This window comes from Glycine max, chromosome 8 (assembly GCF_000004515.6).
Source record: "Glycine max cultivar Williams 82 chromosome 8, Glycine_max_v4.0, whole genome shotgun sequence".
NCBI classification, from domain to species: domain Eukaryota; kingdom Viridiplantae; phylum Streptophyta; class Magnoliopsida; order Fabales; family Fabaceae; genus Glycine; species Glycine max.
Window position 1 is genome coordinate 809,542 of NC_038244.2, and position 24,292 is coordinate 833,833.

Sequence of the window (24,292 nt, forward strand, 5' to 3'; positions counted from 1 at the left end):
CGGATAAATCTCATGTGAGACTCTCATAAGAATGTTGGATACTGGTGCAGCCGAAGTGACAAGTAAAATAGGTGAATAGTTTTAATGTGTAATGGGTATTATAATTTTCCGTGGGTTGACATGTGATTTGAGCACTATAACTATAACTATAGGATCTCAATAGTAGGTTATGGGAGGGTGACTTTAAATATGTTATATGATGTCTTTGTATTGGAAAGACACTTTGCATTCTTCTACACCTTATATTTAAATTTGCTTTATTTCATTCAATGGAATCTTTGGTCTTTTTTTTTTTTTGTGTGTGTGAATGTCTACTTTGTGCATTTTCTTTTTCCAAATTCTCATTTTAATATTTTTAATTTTTTTGTGTACATTGATGTGAGTCGTCAACAAAGAGAGAGACGAAAAATATTGGGGTTGCCTTAGAAAAATATTTGTCTATCTAAAATATGTCTCAAATGAATAGTTGATAGACAAAATAGAGTGTATATTAATTAATTTTATTAAAATAATTGTATGACCACAAATTAAAATAATATAAAAACAAAAGATTCCTACTTAAAAGCAACGGTATATAACTATTTCGAGCTGCAAAACTATTTAACAGTATATAATATTACATTAAAAATAACATATTTTTAGTATATATAAAATTTGAAAAAAAACTATTTTTTTTATAATAGTAAAGAAATTATAAATTTATAAATATTTAACATTATCTAAAAAAGAAATTGAATGACCATTAATTAAAAATTAAAATAATTTTAAAATAAAAGACCCCCACTTAAAAGTAGCGGCATTTAATTATTCTAAGTAGAAAAATTAGTTAATGATAAGTAGCAAGAAGTTGTTTTCGTAAAAAAAAATCAATCCATTAAAATGCAATTGAATTATTGTTGTAAACAAAATGCAATTTAAAATTCAACGAAAAAAGACACAGGCATTGATGTTATTATTCAATGGGTATAGGTCTGAATATATGAAATTTTAAAAGTGTGGATATAGGAATAATACTAAAGTATCCTGCCCAAATCTCTACTATTATCATTTTATCATCATATATATCTTGCATGGTACGCATTACTTGAATTTAAATTTTAATATAAAATAATAGTTTTTTTAACAGTAATTTAAAATATATAATTAAAGATATCATTTGATATAAAAAATATTTGCATTGTAACTAGGAACTCTAACTTTAGTTGATTAAACCATTATGTTAAATAATTATATAAATTACTATGTTACATAACATATAACTAATTTTAATTTCTCCAATTTATTGTATTTTAAAAATCATAGTCTACCATATACATAATTAACTAGATATCTATAATATATACCAATAATTCATTAAAAATATATAACTATAATTAATAATAAAAAATTAATATTTTAATCGTAAATTATTCATAATATATCTTTAAAAAAATATCTATATATTAATTTTTGATATAGAAATTTACATAAACAATTAAGGGAACAAAGTTATATGGTGTAGGCGTGACCAATGGCCACAACCTCCCCATAACAGTGGGGACTCAATTTAGCAAAAGTATGCAAGTGCTTCAGTTTTAAAAAAAATGAAAATAGTTTTGGAGAACGAGAGGACACCAAAAAAAAAAATCGGTAGACACATAAAATTGCTTGAAATACCAATGGTAGTAAAGAACATTGTTCAATTAGTGACCAAGTCATACAACAAAAAGCCAGACGTGAAACTATACAAAAAATCCTACATCCTAGGTCCTAGGAGGTTCCTACAGGCACCACGTCTCATCGATCTGGTTTGCCGCTTGAAGACTTCCTTTCAAGCTTGCGTGTCTTATCAAGCAGCTCTCGGATAGTATTTGATGCCTCCTACAGAAGAAACACAAACGTCGTGAGGCTTAACCAAACAAACAAATACTATTTTGGCTTAAAATACAAGAATGACAACATAAGCACCCTTTCTTCTTCTTTTTTTTTTATTTTAAGAAATCCTAATAACACATTTTTTAACATGCTCTTTTCAACATATTCTTTACTATTAAGCTGAAATATATTTGAAATCACAAATTTTAATAGGTTCCAGTCCTTATTTAATGAATGAATGCATATTTTGTAATTTTTAATAAATTTTAACTAATAATAAAATATGCAAAAAGTGTTACAACGTGTGTTGCTTGTACTCATTCTGAAATGCACTAGGCAAGAGTAAAACCTCGAGCTTATTTCTCAATTTTTTCTCTTCAGCATCACGTCTATCCCTCTCTTCAGCGAATACATCAATGAGAGTTTCCTGCTCATTGTTCAACTCTTCAAGCTTTTTTTCTGCATCAATGAGCTGATGAAGAAAACAAATACGCAACAGAGTTTAAACGAGTACAAATGAAGTTTTGCAGGTTGAATAAATTCATCAAGTATCATATCCAATGTCGTCAAATTTGGACCAATTGAATCCGTCTTTTTTTTCATTCATTTAAGCCATACATGAAATGTGCAAATGACATAACCCAGAAATGTGCAAATCACATTATTTCCGGTTACAATGTAAAAAGACTAGAGAAAATGCAAGTTCAACAATATACTAGCTTGGGGATGAAAATTGAGATCTCTAATTGAGTGATGTGTGGTAAACTTCACTCCTAGTATGCATCAGGTACATACTTTTTTGCTTTTAAATTTATATACCAATTGAGTGATTTAATAATTTGTAATAGAATAATAGAAATCAATTTTAAATATATATATTTTATCTTAAAAGATCAAATATGGTCATAAGAATATATAACTTCTTATCTCTTTCAATCTATCATCTTCAACATCTTTAGTTTAAACTTGAATTTGATTTTTTTTAATTATTAATAATTTAAAATTAACAATATATCATAACAAATTATTTGTCATAAATTTAAAATATAATTTATATGATTTTTATGCTAAAAACATTTGCATATTTAGAAATTATAAATTTAGCTATATAAAACAAACATTTATTATGTGCAATGCATAGGCTAAAATACTAGGTATTAAATATTTTGTTGTAATTGGGGTAGAGATGTCATCTCCACATCTTTATTAGTATAGGATTACATCAAGGTTCAACCTTTGAGTCCTTACTTGTTTAATCTAGTCTTTGATGTGCTTATGAAGGTCATTCAAAAGATTATTCCTAATTACATGTTTTTAGCATATATAGTCTTGATTGAGGACTCAAGTGAAGCAATTAACATTAACTTAAACTTGGGAGGCAAACTTTGCAATCAAAAGATTTTTTCTTAAATAGAAATAAAACAGAGTGTATGCATTGCAACTTTACCAAAATATGAGAGGAAATTCAGAAGCATAAATGGGAGTTGTCATACCCCAAATTTTTAAGTTTAAATATTTGGGATCAATTATACAAAATGATGCAGAAACTACTGAGCATGCTACACATAAAAGCCTATTCATTATAGACCCAATGAAACAACTAACCTAATCCAAACAATAAGCCAGCTAAACTACTTTTTATGTGAACAAGATATAATTCAAAAAAACTAACTCTATTAGTATAACATAATTCAAATCTATAGAATCCCTAACAAGATAAAATCTCCAAGTAACAAAAAAAAACATAACAAAATAAAATTCCTTAATAATAAAATAATATAAAATGTATAAAAAAAAGTACTTATTGAGATGAAATCCTGAACAAAATGAAAACTAGCTAACCAATATACATCACTTAATGACACCAAATATTAAGCTGTAAAGTGTTGAGATCATGGTCCAAACCTGAGTTTCAAGAGATTTACACCTGTCTTTCTCATGCTGCAGATCCTGCAACACTTGCCCTAAAATATCCTCCTCTTTCCTTTGTAATCTATAACCATAAATATAAATAAAAGCAAGGATAAGGCTCGATGAAATAGTTCACCGGAGAAAGCAAGATAAGCAGTATAAATTCTAAAATTTCAATTTACCTCTCCTTCAACTCACGATTCTCTTTTTTCAATTGCTCGAGAGTTAGTAAATCGTTGTCAGATGGTGGTTGCTCACCATCATTAACACTTTTTCCCTGCAGCTCAAACATGAACTCTTTTATTAGGAGACATTTTCAAATAACAAACAAGAAAGAATTTCTTGACAAAAAGCATTTTAGAATCTTACTCATCTACACCATAACTCAGATTTTAGAAGCAATTTTTATCAATCAAATATACTGAAAGTCATTTTGGGACATCCGTAGTAAACAAATTCTACTAACTAAAATCATCAACACCTTGAATTACACTTTTGTTTATTGACTAATGAAATCATCTTCACCATAATTCAGATTTTAGAGGCAATTTTTCTCAATCAATTATCCCAAAAGTCATTTTGGGCACCTATGCCCTATGACCTCCCTCCCCACCTCAAAAATAACACCAAAGCCTTGATGGTTTGGACTTGCAATTTAGCATAGTCCTCATTTTTCTATCTTTCTCCATTCCTTTTTATAAGTACCACGGCACATTCATGGTAGAAGTAATAAATTTCCAATTTCACCCTTTTTAAGCCTTGCATATTAACAATTCAAGTTCCAAAGAAGAAGAAGGGAGGCTTTCAGGTTAGTAAACATTTGCGGGAATAGAGAGCAGTGGCTCTAATGAAGAAGAAGTGATAGTACTTTAAAACATTAAAAAAAAACTATTTGACGAATAATGTATAATACAATAAACTGAATAATAATAATAATAAACTAAATAAAGTATAATGTGATATAATAAATAATAATAGTGATAAAAGCCAAATAAAACATAATATATAATATAATAAATTAAATAATAATAATAACTATTTCTAAATAATATAATACGGAATATTATTAAAAAAATACATATATCGTTATATAATACAAACTATCTAGAAAAACAATGTGTGTGTGTGTTAGAAAACTTCAAAATAGGCATAACAAAAAAAAAATCAAAATAACAGTCATCCGGCTAGTGTTTTCAAGGGGTGGCTGCCCCGTTCCGCTATCAGCTATTGACTACTATGTAGAGAACAAAGTGAAATAAAGATGATGATATGCACTACCTCTAGCTTGGATCCTCGTGTGTACTGTGAGGATTTTCCCCTTGATGTGGTATCTTGAGAACATCCATTCTCCTTTTCAAATGATTTTTCAGCAGTAGATATCTTTTGAGTTTTTTTCTTAGGCAAGACTTCACTGACTTCGTCATCAGATGATGATTGTTCAGATAAACTTTGCATTCTGCGTCTAGGAGAGACCGAAGATTGACCATTTTTATAGGCAATATATTTATCTGTTTGTTTTTGTATCCGTTTCTGATCCGAGTGTGAACGCAATTTGTCGGATGTCAACGGTGTAGCCTTGTCATCCATGGTAGAATATTTCCTTTTTGATTGTGATGATTCTGGAAAATAATCAGGAGATGCCTCTGCAAAATAAGATCAATTAGAAGAATATCATAAGGTCATCCACAGACCACAATAAGATTTCACTCGATGAGAAAGCACCATATAAATCAAACTACAACAGCAAGGCTACACCATACCTTTATCAGCATAATCTCTTATTTGTATTTTACTTCGATTGGAAGCATAACCGATTTTATGGCAGTTAGTGCTCCTAAATAAAATAGACAACAACAAAAAAGTGAAACATAATTCATATCATATGCCATCCACTACCATGAATAGACCAATGGAGAATAAAGAATCACCAGTATTTTTTCTGCATTTGTATCAATTTAGACTCCAGTCTTGATAAAACTAATGTACGCTCAAAGCCCTGCTTATCATGAGCAGGTTCAACAAAATTGGCTTCCAACACACCTGTAAATAGAAATGAACCTTATAATAAATGAATACAGTAGGCCTGATAAAAGAACCTCAGAACTCAATGAACACGGAAAAGATTCCACCTATGACCCCACGCCCTCCACTTCCAGCTGGATTCCAGATCCTCCAGAATGGCTGAAAAACAAGAAAACAACCTGTAAGAATTATTACAATGTTTGGACCCCTACAAAAAAACAGAACACCAGCTCCCCCAAGTCCATATTAGTTGTTTTATCGTACACTTTATGAACTTAATCCCCCCGCACCCCAAACTACGGCTTCCAAGTAGTTCAAAGTTTGACTGATATAAAGAATATCTAGAGTTCTTCACTTGCAAGTTCACCAAACAATAACTTTAACTTAATTAAAAAAAACTCCTTATACCGAGGCTAATTCGAAAATAGACAAAGCAAAGACTATTTTCAGAACAATATCCAACAGAGACAGCAATTGCTAAAACTTAACACCCCGGAAATAAATTGCAATCTTTATCATTTCTGTCAGAGAATACTATTCAGTTATAAAGCTGAATAGTATTCTCTGATAGGTGCACAGCTGTCATTTAAACAGCTAACTATTCAGTTAGCAGGCATTTATAACTGCCTCCTTTTAGCTTGCCCAGGTTCTGAAGCTATATTATAGCACACGAACTAGAATCAATAATTATATTTTCTCTGAAATTCTCTAATTTCTAAGAACGAAATAAGGATAACAAAAAGAATCTAAGGCCAGTTATAAATATCCTATTGATATTGTGCTTTTAGCTAGCATGCAATAACAAAAATTATGTCAGTACATAAAATTTTAGTTACTGTCAGGTGACAAACTAAAATCTTGCAGATTAAAATCAACAAACCCAGGTTAACAGAAAAGATATTCTTCATAATCTCAAAAGCACTTGGGCCACAGAAATTTTTAAAGGGAGAAAGAGGGTAAGCTTCACATACAACATAATGATGCTTATCATTGTTAATCATAACAAACCCTACCTTAATGAGTCGATTCTTATGATAAACATTAAAACCTGAAACATCAACATGGTGTACTGCATCCTTGACAAATCCAATAGTAACAACAGCAACCATCTGTCACAAGATCGAGATGAAATCATATTTCTACACAAGTTTGGAATATCAAACTCGATTTATTTAATAGATATTACATTTGAATCCTTTGGAAGAAGTCCATCGACTCCTGCTTGAGGCCTGTAGGTCACCTCCTGAGACATCATCATATCATTCACTATGTTGTGATGCAAAATATCTTTCCCACGAAGAATAATTCGGAAGCCAGAAGGAAGTCTCAGATATAAAATAGAAGTATAACTCTGGATAGGCAACAAAAATAATAGTGAGAAGTGTGATAATGCACACACATAAATCAGATACATGTCTATATTGAAAATAGAATAGAACTAAATTACATATAAAATATTGCATTACATATTACACATATTGTACATACACAGCGGAGCAGGAATACTATACAAAAAAAACTAAATATGCTGTTTTTCTACACAAATATATTGGTTCATCTTGGTTTACCCTTAGTGAATGTCGATAGGTCAAGAAATGTCTAGAATTGGGAAACTCTTTAGACATCTGTATGTTTTTCTCATCTCGATTTACGCCTCTTATTTGGATATCCTGACAAGCCATAAAAGAATCAAACTTTGTATGAAATTTGCTTATAAAAAAAGAATAATTTTTTAGGGTGGATGCTGAATTTCAGTTATCAGGCATACATGTGGGTCTTCATCGAAATCAAGTTCCAGCTGACCTTGGTCATCTTCCCAAAGATTGTATATAATTACTCGTGTACCATGATCTTTCACCAAGTTGAACTAAAAATTGAGAGCAAGACAATAACAGTTTATCAACAATATAGATATAACCACGACAAGTGAAATTAGCCAATTTGCCAAGAACATGTCAGAAAAGAATATCAGATTAATTACTCCCTTCCCCTCAAATAACAAGGGATTACCTGAAGAAGTAGATCAGCCTCATTGGAAAATGGTGACCATTGTACTATTGTTTCAACATTTTTATTCCAATCATCCAGAGAAGTTCGTATTATCTTATTCCATTCCTGTCCTCTTCTTTCATAGTCCAGCTTTAGTTTCAGTATAAACAATAGTTAGATGCATAATTAAAAGCACATACTTAAATCAAATAATCAAATTAAATAGAAAACACCAACTCTCCCGTAAATGTCTCCTAAAAATAATTCATACAATCCACAAATATCCCCACCAAATCCCATCTTTGCAATCAATGAATAATGTTTTCATAAGATATGGACGTCAGCAGAAAATCAGATGCCTAATTTTTACAAGTGTTTGCCAATGGTGATCAAGGTAAACAAACTAAAGGTATAAAGTTATAAGATGCAACATATATCAAGACCATAGGAAATTGGCTATCTTCAAGCAGACAAACAGACCACCCTATAATTATTCAATATATAGTATAAACTCCTATTAAATAATACCACAAAAGAGTGAAAGACAATTCAATATAAATATTTTAGTTTCACTCCTAAATACTAATAACTTAAAAAACTAAAATCTACAAGTAAAGAAAACAACAAATTACCATGGGTACTACAATGTCTTCCTTCCCAGTACTCCTCAAAAATGTGTAAGACAGCAACCCTATGCTCTGTGTAGAGCTATTAAAGCATCCAAATCACCTCGTCAGATACAGAAGCATGCCATGATAAACAATAAATTTATACAAATATTGACTGTTATTAAGGAAAATTCTACAATTAATGATTGTGCCAGTAATAGACCAGGCAACCTAAAATGCTAAATGTACATTCTGAAACAAACCCATTGAAATACAGCAAAAACATTTTAGCAGGGTGCATTTTAAGCTGCACACTTAATGTAAGCATATGCTCCTCAGAACCTCAAATCATCAACCAAAATTCACAAATGATAAAATATAAGGGTCTTGCTAAGGGCACTGGTAGAGCTGGGAATACGAATAAACCCGCTCATTAAAGCCCGCACCAACATAGCCCACAGCCTGCATAGTCTGCCCATTAAGCCTGCTTATGCGGACTTTGTTTGAGAAGGCCCACGTCCGCCTGCATAACCCGGGGGCTAAATGGGCCAGCCAGCATCTGCGTTCAAAAATTAAAAGCACAAATTAAAAAAATACAAATTTTAATCAAAGGTGTTTTTGAAGTTGAATTAGATTTGGTCTCCGTGGAAGGGCTTCCGCGAGTGGGAAGGACTGTGGTTGCTCAAAAACAGAGACGGAGTAGTACGCGGCAGTGGTGAACAGATAGAGAGTGACTCACAGAAGCTTTAAACAAAGAGGGGGTTCACAACGGACTTGAACAAAAAGGAAGTGGCTCGCAAAGGGGTTGAACATAAAGACCGTGGCTCGGGACTAGACATGGCAATGGGGCGGGGCAAGGACGGGTATTGTCTCCCCAATCCCCTACCCCAACTCCTGAACATGTCCTCATACCCGTACCCGATAACCGACAGGTTAAAATTTATTATCCCATCCCCGTACCCGTCGAGTATCGGGTATCCCCGACCCCATCCCATACCCAATTCAAATTAGAAAAAAAATTGTAAAGAAAATATTAAAATTTTGGTTTTAGAAAAAATAAATTGATTGTTAAACATTTATTTTTAACTACTTATATGTCAATAAATTTATTATAGCGTATGTGTCTACAAAAAGAATATTAAATTATGTAAAAACCCTAAATTAAAATAAACAAGTAATAAAAATTCTAGGCCTTTTGATTTAATTATGCAAAAATTTTAAGTGACGGGACGGGTTCGTGGCGGATGTAGTAATCCCATACCCGTACCCGACTTTTGGTTATCGGAGAAAACCCGAACCCGTACCCGGTCAACTCAGGTATTACCCGTCAAAGTCGGGACGGATTCGGACGGGTACCCACGGGTACAGGTTTTTTTGCCATGTCTACTAGGGACGGCGTGGAGACTGGCAAAGACAAGTGGAGGTGCAGTGGGAGAATGAAAGGGAGAAGAGTGTGCGACGCCAATGCAATGCGAGAGTGAAAGTGAGACTGAGAAGGAGTAGAGAGTGAGTGAGAGACAAAGGAAGGAGATAGGTGTAGACGACTACGAAGAAAGAAAAAAAAATGTTTAGCCCACAAGTTAAAAGGGTCGGGCTAAAAAACCCAATTTTTAAATGGACTCTCAATATTGATGCCAAAAGACCATGTGAGCTATGGGTTATGCAAGTGGCCCACGGGTCTGTGCCCATTTGTCCGACTCTAGGCATTGATTAAGGAATTAAAAGGAGAAAATTTTTATTAGAAATCATATGGGAGCACATTTAGAAATCATAGGGGAGCACACCTTTACACCTCCCAATAAAACCAATTCCCATTTTACTTCCTTAACTATTGCCATTAAAGCACTTGTTAGCATTTTTAAAAAGATAAACAGTTCATTTGGCAACTTACTGCAATAAATAAAAAACTACCTTGTTTAATTTAAGAACAAAAAACTGCAATAGCAAGATATAATTACATTCCACAGCTATTAGTAAATTGGGCAAATACTACACCATTGTGCATGCAAACAAGAATCATAAATCCAACACATGCAAACAAGAATGAAGCAATAAGAGAGTGAAACAAACCTTTTCCCATCTTTCCCAGGATAACGGGAGAATACAATTACATCAGCCCCGAGCCTCATGGTACTTGTCTTAAAACCATTTCCATCTATCACATGAATACAAAAGATCAGTATGCTTTTTTGAATGAAATAATCAATAAGATTTATATTCTCCCCAAGACTAAAAGTTTACATTGACCAATTGTATTTGCCATTTTGCTTTTCATGGAATACCCCAGCGACATGCACTGACGCATTTTTTCAGGATCCATCCCACCACCATTATCTGAAATAAAAATTAATAATCCAATATTTTAGATTTTGAAAACAAGAGTGGTAATAAAGTGTGAGCATGTAGCACTTTTATTAGGACTCTAATAAGGCATTCCAAAATAAAATTTCTAAACCTTTTCTACGTATTATTGTCATATCAAAATAAAAAGTTGCTTCTCAACAAAGAAGGTAAAATAGGCTCAACAATTTGCTTGACCAATTTAATGGAGTGGGGTGGATAGGGATTTTCAACACACTCTCAAAATATATTCACCCTAACGCAACCTGTTTTTTGGCAGGTTAAATTGGGTTGGCTTCCTTGTACTTATAGTGAACCATCGGAAATTATTGATGTTAACAAACTAAAGTATTAATGCTTATAGTTTTGGCCTCTGAAGGGCATCGATAGATGTATTTGATGTTTCAAATTTGAATGTTTTGATGGAATAGTTAATAGTTATTATGGTTATGTTAGAATGGATTATTTTTTCTATTTTTTTATTTGTGTGGTGGGTAATGGGTCATCCTTTTATAACCCATGTTTTATTTTGGTATTGGCCAAATGACATATTTGATCATTTATCTTTTTTTTGTTCAGTTTGGTCCTTTTAGAAAGTTCATTTTCGTTCTTTTTCTTTTTGAAAAAGTTCAAAATAGTCCTTTCGTCCATATAACATTAACATTGTTGATGGAATAAAGATATCAACACTATTAATGGAATAAAGATATTAACAACTAAAAACCACCACAAAATGTAAGTTTCTTCTTCCTTCTCCTCTTCTTTACCCATCACCACCACCCACCCAACCGCCATAGCCTTCTAATCCGCACAACCAAGCCAGACACCACCACAATGAACTAGAGTGCCACCATCTCCCACCAAAACGTCGACGCGCACCCAACGATCACCATAGCAATTCAAACTCTGACGACCCTAAGGACCATCCAAACCACCACATTACAAGCACCATCAATCTTAGCCGCATAGATCTGCCCTAATAAATAGCTCAAACCCGCAACCTCCCAGCCACATTCACCAAGTCCAACACCGCCAACTGTGACCCAAACACCCAGAAAAAGACCAGCACCGCCCAGAACCAACCAAAACAACTCAGATCTCAAACCTTTGAAAATGGTTACTTGAGTTACCCAGCTCGGTTCAAGTCGAGTGCGAGCAGCTTTGAATTAGAAAACGAAACAGAACACAAAATAATGAATGAGTAAGAGGTTTGGTTGAAGGAGAAGGAAAAGATGCATGAGGAAAATGGCTTTGGTATTGGAGTTGGGAATTTTAGGGAGTTCCAAGACAGTGAGGTTCAATGTTTTATCAGTTAGTTAGGATTAGTTAGAGTTAGTTATGGTTAGTTTATCAGTTCAAGAAGTCTTCAATTACCTCAATTGTAACTAACTCAAATTAACTTTATTAGAATCAATAATATCAATTTTTTCCTTTTTTGTTCTCAATGTTTTCTCTTATTCTCTATGTTCTCTCAGTTTTTCCCATTTTTGTCCTCAATGTTTTCTCTTGTTTCTTCGTAAAAGCTCTTCTCTTCAGTTTATCAAGCTGCAGCACCACATCCATGGCTTCCGCTTCTCAAGGTTTCACTTTGAATTCATTTCAGACAACGATAGCTGAGAAATTGGATGATTCCAACTATCTACATTGGCGACAACACGTCGAACCAGTCATCAAATCACATAAGCTGCAGAGGTTTGTGCTTAATCCAGTCATTCCGCCTCAATTTCTCACAGAAGATGATTGAATCTTGAATCATGGATCATGTTAATTCTGAATATGAAGCATGCGAAGTGCAAGATCAAACACTCCTTGCTTGGCTTCAATCAATGCTCTCATAATCTGTTCTTTCATGCGTGTTTGGCTTGAATCACTCCTATCAGGTATGGGAGAAGATTCACGAGCATTTCAACCTTCACACCAAGTCTAGGGCACGACAATTACGGACCACAATGCATGCTGTTTCACTCGAAGGGAAACCAATAGATTAGTACCTTCACAAAATCAAAGGCTACGTCGACGAGCTTGCTGGCGTTGGAGTTCCAATATAGCATGAGGAGAAATCGAGACACTCAGATGCTTTTTTTTTATCAGCAAAGATAATATATATTAATAATGAAGTACCAGAGGTACTAAGGATACAAAAAGCATGATATCTCAGTGAACTGGTTCCAAAGTCAGACTTAAATCAGTCTTGATGGGAACCAGATACTAAGAACAAAACATTAAATGATTGCTGCCATTGCAGCTATTTCTATTCCCCCCCACTATTATACAAAAGCTGATGATAAATTTGACGACCAGTGACTGAAGGGGATAGTAAAAATCTCCTCAAAGTTCCTCAGTCAGGTCCACAGTAGAAATAAGGCTTCCTCCACTAATTTGTTGCCATCAAAAGTCTCATTAGAAAAAATAATCTTGTTCCTCTGCTGCCACACTGACCATGTAAGGGCCATCCACCAGCTTTTCCACCTATTATCTCAGATGCTTGCGTCTCCATTCCTAAATTACACTTAAGGTTGTTCGTATGGAAGCTCATATAAAGGTAAAGATTCTAGTGGCTCAAGAGGAAGTTATGGTAGAAGTAACGATGGCCATAATACTTCGTTTGATCCCTGTGGTGGTCACGGTGGGGTTCTAGCAGAGGCTGTGGTGGAGGTAGGTTTCCAACTTTCAGTGTCAAATCTGCCTCAAGTATGGTCACACTGCCATTGTGCCATTTTCGATTTGATATGAATTTTCAATCTCATGAGTCACACTTTTGTTGATCCAACTACACTCCAACCTATCCCATATTCAACTAGTTCAATTAGGTCCTTAAACAATTAGGTTAATCCTAACTCCAAATTTGTTGCTCAGCCAACTAATCAACCTAGTTTTATAATTACAAACTCATCATCTCATGAAAATGGTCAAGCTAGCTCGACATGGATTCCAAATTCTGGACCTAGTTTTCATGTGATTGGTGAATCTCAGCATATCAAACAGTTGTCTCATTTTGATGGACTTGATCAGATTTTTATAGGAAATGAAGGTTTGAGCATTTCCAGTACTGGTTCTTCATCTTTTGTGTCTCCTAATGACTCTCATATTACTTTCAAACTTAATAAACTGTTACATGTTCCTTCAATTTCAAAAAATTTATTAAGTGTCAGTCAATTTACTAAGATAATGTTGTTTTCTTTGAGTTTCATCCTCACTTATGTGTTGTGAAATCACAGGGGACCAATAAAGTGTTCCTTCAGGGTGCTGTAGGTGCAAATGGTCTCTATTCATTTCATAACATCAGACTTCAGGACCACAAACCTCAATTGTTATCAACATCATCTTCTATTGCTAATAAAGATTTTGTTGTAACCTCTAATTTTGTTGTTTCACCTCCTAGCACTGTTAATCTTTGGCATGCTAGGTTAGGACACCCCAATAGTCATGTACTGAAACTAGTTTTTGATCAGTGTAATATTTCGTCATCTAATAAAATGATTTTAGATTTTTGTGCCTCTAGCTGTATGGGAAAATCTCATAGGTTGTCTTCTCATTCATCTACTTTAGTTTATTCCCCTTTAGAACTTATCTTTATAGATTTATGGGGACCTTTTCATTTAACCTCCTACTCTGGATTCAAATTTTATGTGTCATTTGTTGATGCTTTTTCAAGATACACTTGGATATTTCCGATTAAAACCAAAACTGAAACTACATCTCTATTTCAAAATTTCAAGTCGTCTATTGAACTTCAACTTAACACAAAGATAAAAAGTGTTCAATCTGACTGGGGGGTGAGTACAGACCCTTTTCTGCTCTATTAGCCTCTTATGATATTTCACACAGATTAATCTGCCCACACACTCATCATCAAAATGGTGTAGTTGAGAGAAAACATAGACACATAGTAGACCTAGGACTCACATTGTTGCATCATGCAACTTTACCTCTACAGTTTTGGGATTATACTTTTGTCACAGCAGTTTATTTAATTAGTAGACTACCCACTGCATCCCTCAATTTTGCTATTCCCTTTGTTACTCTTTTCAACAAAGAACCTGACTTTCATTTTCTTAAAATATTCGGTTGTGCTTGTTTTCCTTTGTTGAAACCTTATCATACACATAAAGTCAATTTTAGGTCTCAAGAGTGTCTATTTCTAGGGAGTCATCATCACATAGAGGCTATAAATGTCTATCTTCAACTGGTAGAATTTATATTTCTAAGGATGTCTTGTTTAATGAACTGAGATTTCCTTATTCAGATCTATTTTCCTCATCCTCTAGTCCAACACAAAATATTAACTCCTATTTCAATCTTAATCCTGACCTATCTCCTCTTTTTGTAGCTCCTGCACCTTCACTTTCCCAAATGCCTCCCTCTAATTCTCTTTCTGTTCCCTCTATTTCTCCTGGGTTTTCTGCTGCCTCAAACCAATCCTCATCTGAATCAACTTCCACTCATCCTCAGTCATCCAATACAATGTCTCATAGTGAGTCTATACCATCTAAATCCACTTCCACTCATTCTTAACCATCAAATACTGTGTCACATAGTGAGTCTGTATCTGCATCAACTTCAATTCCCACAAACACTCATCCTATGCAAACTAGATCCAAATTTGGAATACATAATCCTAGGTTGCCTCCTTCATTATTTCTTACTCATTCTGAACCTAAAAGTGTAAAGCAGGCTCTAGAAAGTTCAGAATGGTTTGCAGCTATGCAAGAGGAGTATAATGCTCTGCTGAGAAACAGAACTTGGGATTTAGTTCCCTTACCTGCTGGTAGACAAGCAATTGGATGCAAGTGGGTCTTTAGAATAAAAGAAAATGTTGATGATTCAATTAACAAGTTCAAAGTTAGACTAGTTGCTAAGGGTTTTCATCAAGTTCATGGCTTTGACTTTAAACCAGTTACAATTCGGGTTGTTCTCACTCTTGCTCTCTCTCAAGGTTGGGAATTATTTCAGCTTGATGTCAATAATGCCTTTCTAAATGGGCTACTTGAGGAGTCTGCCTATATCAATCAGCCTGCAGGTTTTGAGGTTGGAGGCAAATCCTTGGTTTGTAAGCTCAATAGGGCTCTCTATGGGTTAAAGCAAGCTCCGAGGCAATGGTTTGACAGGTTAAGATCTACACTAACTCAGCTTGGGTTTGTGGGAAGCAAGTGTGATCCTTCATTGTTCATCTACACACATCAAAAGCATATTGCCTACAGCCTAGTTTATGCAGATGATATCATCATCACAGGCAGTTCTATCCCTCTCATTCAACAGCTAACTTCAAAATTAAATACAGCTTTTTCTCTTAAGCAGTTGGGTCACTTGGATTATTTCTTGGGGCTGGAAATTATATCTTCCTAACGGATCTATATTAATGACTCAAATGGCTGAGGCACATTCTGTCTCCACTCCTATGGTTACCAACTACAAATTATCTAAACATGGGGCTGATCTATTTCATGATCCAACACTCTATAGATCAGTAGTTGTGCCCCGCAGTATGCTACCCTTACTAGACCAGAAATCAATTTTTTTGTTAACAAGGTTTGTCAATATCTGGCTAATCCCTTGGATTCTCACTGGGCTGTAGTTAAAAGAATCTTTGAGATATCTCAAGGGTACATTGTTTCATGGTTTACTTCTTCAACCTGCTCCTATTTCAAAACCTATGGCATTTTATGCTTTCTGTGATGCTGATTGGGCATCAGATATTGATGGCAAACGTTCTACACAAGGGGCTGCAATCTTTCTTGGCGCCAACTTGATATCTTGGTGGTCTCGAAAGCAAAAAGTCAGTCAGGTCCAGCACGGAAGCTGAATATCGCAGCTTGGCTCAAACATCTACTGAATTAACCTGGATACGAACTCTTCTAGCAGAGTTACATGTTTCTTTTAATACTCCTGTGCTTTATTGCGATAATCAAAGTGAAGTGTCTATAGCACATAATCCGGTATTCCATAGTAGAACAAAGTATTTGAAAATTGATGTATTTTTTGTAAGAGAACAAGTTTTGGCTAAGCAACTTTCAGTTGTGCATCTTCCTGCCTTAGATCAGTGGGCTGATGTCTTAACCAAGCCACTTTCCTTAGCAAGATTTGAAGAACTGAGAGACATACTCAATGTGAAGAGTTTTTCCTCTGAAAAATCTTCCCCTTGAGTTTGAGGGGGGTATTAGAGTGTGTAAATACACAACTGTGAAAACAGTTTTTTTAGATTCTATTACATACTGTTAGAAGTTACATTCAGTTACATTCTATTAGAAGTTAGTTAGGATTAATTAGAGTTAGTTTATCAGTTCAAGAGGTCTTTAAATACCTCAATTGTAACTAACTCAAATTAACTTTTTTAGAATCAATAATATCAGTTTTTCTCTTTTCTGTTCTCAATGTTTTCTCTTATTCTCTTTGTTCTCTCAGTTCTCTAACTCTAATACTCCCATAGAGCATGGTGCAAAGAAAGGGGAGAGTTTCCATGGTTGTTCCATTGCAGTCATGGGAGAAAAAACTGAACCAAAAAAATAAGATAATGGACCAAATAGGTCATTAGGTCTTTAGTTCTTATAAAAATATAAAGTTATGGTGGGTTAACCCAACCTACAAGTTACCAAAGGTTGTTGGGATTTTTCAACCCAACTCTCAAAATGAGTTCAACTAAACCCTATTTTTTGGCAGGTTGGTTTCACCCATTTTGTCACCCCTACTTCTCAATGAAAAAAGGTGCAGTGTTATTTGTACCTTGGATATCAGCTTAAAGAAGTAAACAGATGATGAAATAATGGTGGGCTTAGATATTTAAAGGAATAGGAATGTGTTTGTTAGAACGTGGGTTTGGAACTAACTCAACCCTACAAAATTGGCTTGTCAGGTGAGGATTGCTCCGTATTTATATATCTCAGCAATATCCCTAACCAATGTGGGCTTCAACATGCCCCCTTTTTGCTCACGACTACCAGCCACAATGTGGGACTTCAACACACCCCTCTTAGCCTAGAATTACCTGCCACAATTATGGTGGCTATGGGTGACCATAATTAGGATGGTTTTCCAAAACTCCCCCTCACGCTCAAGGCTACCTGCCTAGAGTGTGATAAACACGGATGGCCTACCAACAGATCTAGGGTAGGCTTTGATACCATGTTAAAGTGAAAGAACATAAGCATAATGTGACTGAACCATGTATCTGAATACAACACGGAAAGGAGATTATATACGCTTATTGCAATAATTACAAATAAATGGAGGATATTTGGTTTCCTCTAAATAAGAGATTATGTGCCTATAAACTATAATTGTTCCTCTAATTCATAATGATTCTCAACAGTGTTTTCTAAATTGCCAATACAATTCCATCATACATTTGGTCAAGACAAGTTGGGTACAAGTAAACTTGAAGCCTACTTCAAGTAGATCCTCTACTTCTATTTTATCACCAAAACTAATCATCATAAATATATATATGCTTCATTTTCCTTTCCATATATCAATAGAGTAGAAAATTTATGAATGAAAATACCTTCAACCAGCAACATCCTGGTGCCATCTTTCTTATTTATAAGCATATCTACATTAACATATGTGGCCCCATTGCAAACCTGAAGTCAAACTCAAGAGTAAGGCAGGGTAATAATCACAAGCGGTGCTTTATTCAAAAAGATGGGAAGCAAGGCATACCTCATCCAATGAATTGTCCAAAAGCTCAGCAAACGCTGCATAAACATAGCATAACCAATCTAAGCATGATAAATCTCTAAGGAAGGGAAAAAATTCATTTAACGTCACAAATAACCATTAACTATTAACCATTGATACAAACATGCCCATTTTCCACTTTACCTCCAAGAGCCCATTTATGACTTGTTGCATTAGAGTGTAAGAACTTGGGGTGAACTCTGACATGATCCATACCAACTGCAGATTTTAGAAGAAATATCAGTTTATGGTTACATTGTCAACAACACAGGGTAACGGAAAGAACCTCAGGTTTGTGACAGCCAGACAAAAGGAATAAAATAACCGGGCAACAAAAATATACAAAATTATTTATAACAATGAAGAACTTATTGGATTTATTCATTGCTTAACAAAGAAGGTTCAATGTTGAACCCGTACTTTTTTTGTGGATGATGTCGTTTTTATTGTTGAGGGAAGAGGTTAACTCTAAACTTGCACTTAGGAGACAGACTTTGAAATTTGTATTTTGAATTTCGCGAAGGCACACGGAAAAACAATGTATAGTAACCTCTGTATTTTCCGGTAATCAAGCAGGTTTTCCCTCCCCAAAAATAATATATACCTCATCAAACATCACAACAGACATAGTACTAAGGTTCTGTCAATCATTTAAATTTCAAACTTCTCATGTGTTAGAAACAACAAGCCCGTGGATAAATTCTTTCGGTTCGGAATAAACATTATTAGAAACTACGGGGAAAACAAGCATTGCGAGAGGCCAGGCTATCCGCATTTTTTTTATTCTTTGATTATGTAGTTTGTGCGAATATCCTTTTTATAGATGAAAAATCAAGACCAGAAACATAAAAAATTATAGGACACAATATCAACCCCAATAAGTATTTGGCATTTCATAAGAACAAAACGCACCTGTTGAAGATCCAGAGCCGCCGAGAGGAGCACCATCGTAATCCCCAGCCTTCCAGAACTGCTTGGAGCTATTCAGACTAAAACTCTTACTCGCGTTGACGCGCGATGCCGAATTAGAGGCCCATTCCGGCGCCGGCAAAGAGAGCACCGCCGCGGGAGGAGGCACCGGCACCGGCGCCGGAGGGAGAGGGGTGAGGAATCCAACCGGCAAAACCACTCCTCCAGCCTCGCTCGTCCTTCGCTTCTTGGACGGACTCTCCACCGTAGCACCGTTCACTGCATTGGCGACAACACTATCCAAATCGCCCTCGTCCGTATCGGAATCGCTGAGTTCAATTACCAAACCCGGAGGGAGCGCCGAAACGACGGCGTTTCTTGGCCTCCTCTCGGTGACAATCGGAGTCTCCAAGACTTCTTCTTTTACGCAAACATCCATGGGTGGCTAAAACGGGAGATGAGGATTCAAGAAAACATGCAAGGTATTTTGAGATTTGAAAGTCGAAGAATCAAGTGAAGTTGATGGGATCGGTTGAACTAAAAGGGGATTTGTCTCGTAGAGGAGAAGAAAACACGCACTCCTCCGCCCTTGATGCCTCGGAATCCAGGAAAATACGGTGCACTCACCCACGTTTCCTTTTTTAAATCTTCTTCCGGAAGTTGTACCACCAAAATTCTTTTCAAATTCTTTTTTTAGTACTTATCTCAATTACTGTTTTATTTTTATAATCTAGCTAATCAACATTTGCACTAAATATTAGTATCAAATGCATCCAGAAATTATTTAGTAGTTAACAAAATATAATTTAAAAGTTGGATACAAAAAAAAAATAGGATTAAGTTTTTATTTAATCAAATATCTGATTTGATATATTTTTCTTTTATTATTTAAAGTAAGAGTAACAAATATCTGCGAAAAGCACACATCCTCAAGAATTTAACCATCCATCCTAGATTAATGGAAGTATCAAAGCTAGCAAGTAATGGAAGTATCAAATATTTGATTTGATATATTTTTCTTTTATTAATGGAAGTATCAAAGCTAGTAAGAGAAGTACTTGAGAATCCAAATAATAAAAAAATAATGGGGATTATATTTTTCCATGTATGTGTAAACAAAAATGAGCGCGTCCCTTTTATTATTTTTATTTTTGGTGATAATTGAAGAATTCAAAATCTAATTAATTCCGCAATAATATGCAATTAATATTTTGAAAAGGTATTAAATCTGATCATTGAAAACTTTTAAAACAGTAATTAAGGCAAATAAATTAAAAGTCTTTAAAAAAAATTGTTGCATGTTTTAAAAAAAATAAGTAGGATCCTTTTGAAATACAAAAAAAAAATGCAATCCCAAAAGTTTTAAGAACAATCATGTAATTTTAATTGCATAAAAAATTTTAAAAAAAAATAAAATAAAATTATATGATTGATTTAATTTATTTATGTAATTAAAAATAGTAATATTTAAATTATAATTCATCTAATATTGATTGAAAATACAAAATTAATTAAGATTTAATATTTAATATAATTTAAGTATATTATACAGTATCCATTATCCTTTATATAACTTTTTTAATATAACTATTTTATTAGTTTTAGTATAAAATTATTAACCTAAGAATTCATTTAAATTAAAATGATATATTAAAATGACTATGATATATATATATATATATATATATATATATATATATTATTTGGAATGTTTGGATTATGATATATTAAATTTAATTGAATTAAAAATATGTATGATTGTCTTAATTTTGATTGAGTTAGATAATTATTTTATCAATAAAATGATTAGGTGGTTGATATAAGAAATTATGAGATTATGTCATAATTATAAAAGGTAGTGTGAAGCTCCATATATTAATTGAAAGGATTAAATATTATTTCTATTGTGAAAATAATTATTATAGTAATTATATATCTACTTTTGACTAAATATTTGTTATATATGAATTTTTAGCCTTGAGAGTGATTTAAATCTTATCATGTTTTAGTTTAATATATCTTGGAAAAAAATAATAGATGATATTAATAATTAGATAAAACTAGATAATGGAGTAGAAAAATATAAAAAAAAAAATTGGTCAACCAAATATTTTCATAATGTATCTCATATGACCCAATTAGGAGTGTCAAAATGGGTTAGTCTGGGGTCATATATGTTTCAACTTAAATGGGTCAAGTTAGCCCGACTCACTTTTAAATGAACCACAAAAAAATCAACTTGATTCGGTTCACCTCAAGTCAGTGGATTGGCTCACCAACTTTTTTATAATAAGAATTTGAATGATAAAATTTTTTAAATTAAAAGTAATTTTTCTATATTTTTTATAAAAAATTACATTTTTTTCAACCACAGTCATTTCAATGATTCGAATACAAATAATAAACAAATGGGTTAAATAATCATTCAAATGTTTAAATTCTCAAATACATAAAATATCATTCAAAAGTCTTAAAACATCAAATTCTCAAATGTTGATGGAAGTTTGCTTAAGAAGCTTCTATGGAGACTAAATCTTTTGAACTTCAATAAGGCCATTCATTGATGATTTTCAACTATAGAGTTGCAGCAAAAGACAAAGGAGAAGAGGTGAGAGGAGACGTCATCTACTAGGAAATAAGCCTTGGAAAAAGAAACTTACCACCAAGAGAGTGTGTCTTGAATAAGAAATTTAGAGAGGAAACTTAAATGGAGGAATAGAATGAGAGAGAGGATGAGATAAAATGGTGTGGAAAATTAAAGAAAGAAATAAAGAGAAGTTGAATTTTGAAGTGTATCTCACAAGACTCTTATTCATCAACAAAGTTATGACAAGTGTTACACATGTTTTTATTTATAGTTTAGATCACTCACTAAATGAAATTCACTTTTTAGCATATTTCAAGAATATGCCAAAGGTATCTTAGCATATTTCAAAAATATGTCAAAGGCATCTTAGCATATTTCTTTTAAATGCCACAAGAATGAAAATGAAATGTGTGACTCTAGCACATGGGAAAGGAATATGTCATAAGAATATGCCAAAGGCATCTTAACATATTTCTTGAGAAGCTAGAGGGAGAAACTATACACACCTCTCCAATAGTTAAGCTCATTCCATGTCAAAATACATGAAAATACAAAAAGGTTCCTACTACAAAGACTACTTAAAATATCCTTAAATATAAAGCTAAAATCATATACTACTAGGGTACCCTTAACTTATATGGTAGGATGCCCTTAATTTGTAGGATATCCTACAAACCTAAAATAGTCAAAATACAAGGCTCAAAAGAATGAAAATTTATTCTAATATTTACAAAGAAAAATGGGTTTATACTTAACCCATGAGTTCAAAATCTACCATAAGATTCGTGAGAATCCTAAGTCTCTGACCCAATTTTCTTAGAGTTTTCTATCCAATGCCCATCGGGGGTAGGATTACATCAAAAGTAATGGATTTTTGCACGTTGATTTTATTTTAAGTACTACTAGTTGGTAAATAAAATAATATAATTAATATTATATTTCTAAGTAAGTTAAGTAGGTCAATCTGGCTCGAACCTGTATAACTTGCGAGTTAAGTGAGTCGGATTGGATTTTTATAAGTATTGTAAAATCTTACATGTTTCAATTCAACCCCATCTGAACCTATGGTAGGTCGGGCTTCGGCTCACTTTGACACCCTTAAACCCAATCTTGAATCATATATTTTTGTGTTTATATAAGGATAGACAATTTTATTTCTCTTGTAATTTTATAAAGAGTCTCTTTTAGAAAGTAGAAAATTGGTAAGCATGTAGGATTGAGAAGAAATAAGAAATAAAAATGACCTAATAAATAGGGAAGAGAAAAAATAAGCAAAGAATACAAATTATTATGCTTAAAAAAATTATTTTTAAAACTTCCATGATATGATTCTTAAGAGTGTGTTTGGATGAGAGAATTTAAAATTTTGAGAAATTTTAAAATTTAAGAATTTCAAATACTTCAATTGAAATTCTTTTATTTTCAAATTTTTATGTTTGGATAAAAAAAATTAAAATTATGAGGGTGAACGAAAATGAATGCAAAGAAAAAAGATGATATGGTTTATGTGCTTCCAAAGAGAAGAATATTGATGCAACCTGGGAAGTTACAGGGGAATCGGAATACGGCGGTGTACACCACTACACTTGATCACGACATTCAGTCAACGACGCAAGACATGGCTCAGGCCCTTCGCGCCGGCAAGCACCTTCGTCGCGTGATGGACAATGACAGCTGCTCCCCTAACTGGCGGGTGCAGTTTTACATGTCCCCCTATGTTCGTATTTGATATACGCTTTGCGAGTTCAGACGGTGTTTCTTGAAAAAGTGGATTATCGACATGAGGGAAGAGTCGTGAGTTCGAGAACGAGATTTTGGAAACTTTCAGGTGGAAGGGAGGATGAAGGTTATAAAAGAAATACACAAACATTTTGAAAAGTTCTTTTATCAAGAAGATAATTTAAATTTCTCACCTTTTAGAAGGAAGTTAAAATTCCACATTTTTAGTTGTTTAAGATTTTGTTTTAAAATTTTAAAATTTTAAATTCTTTATAAAAAAACATCCAAATAATGAATTTTATATTAAAAAAATTTAAATTTTCTAATAAATTACTTTCCTCATTTAAAATTTTTTATCCACACATACTCATGATTTATGATTGTATATTTACATGTATTGCAGTTTGTTTTCTTTTAAATAACCAATAATCATGTCACTTGTATAAACCCTCCAAAACAAATAACATAATTATTGTCATGTATGTTAAGAACTTTTAAGATTGTCATTATATTTCACTTGCATGTCATTGACTTCACACAAGGAAAAAAAAGAATTAGGGAAATATATTACATGTATGATGTGTATCTTATATTAAATATTTGTTATATTATAATATATTTCATATATCTTAAATAAGACTGATATTGACTTTTGGACAAATTTAATAATACTATGAAG

At 33.4% G+C, this 24,292-nt stretch overlaps 1 protein-coding gene across 2 annotated transcripts; it reads right to left on the bottom strand.

The window, feature by feature from the left end:
- Window positions 1-1,662: 1,662 nt before the first annotated feature.
- Window positions 1,663-19,984, bottom strand: LOC100816702 (protein MICRORCHIDIA 7). 2 transcript variants are annotated; one of them, XM_003532447.4, is made up of 20 exons: window positions 19,311-19,983; window positions 18,543-18,617; window positions 18,381-18,415; window positions 18,223-18,301; window positions 10,626-10,718; window positions 10,455-10,539; window positions 8,409-8,484; window positions 7,798-7,926; window positions 7,556-7,654; window positions 7,356-7,457; window positions 6,974-7,138; window positions 6,801-6,896; window positions 5,895-5,946; window positions 5,694-5,805; window positions 5,526-5,599; window positions 5,044-5,408; window positions 3,948-4,042; window positions 3,760-3,847; window positions 2,204-2,326; window positions 1,663-1,860 (listed from the first exon to the last, which is right to left on the bottom strand). In XM_003532447.4, exons 1-20 carry the CDS (start codon window positions 19,744-19,746, stop codon window positions 1,777-1,779), a joined length of 2,463 nt encoding a protein of 820 aa, XP_003532495.1. In that variant the 5' UTR covers window positions 19,747-19,983; the 3' UTR covers window positions 1,663-1,776. The 2 variants fall into 2 exon arrangements, 1 of the variants encoding a protein (XP_003532495.1); XR_001389383.3 differs by having other exon boundaries at window positions 1,758-1,860; window positions 2,204-2,313; window positions 19,311-19,984.
- Between the last annotated feature and the right edge of the window lie 4,308 nt (window positions 19,985-24,292).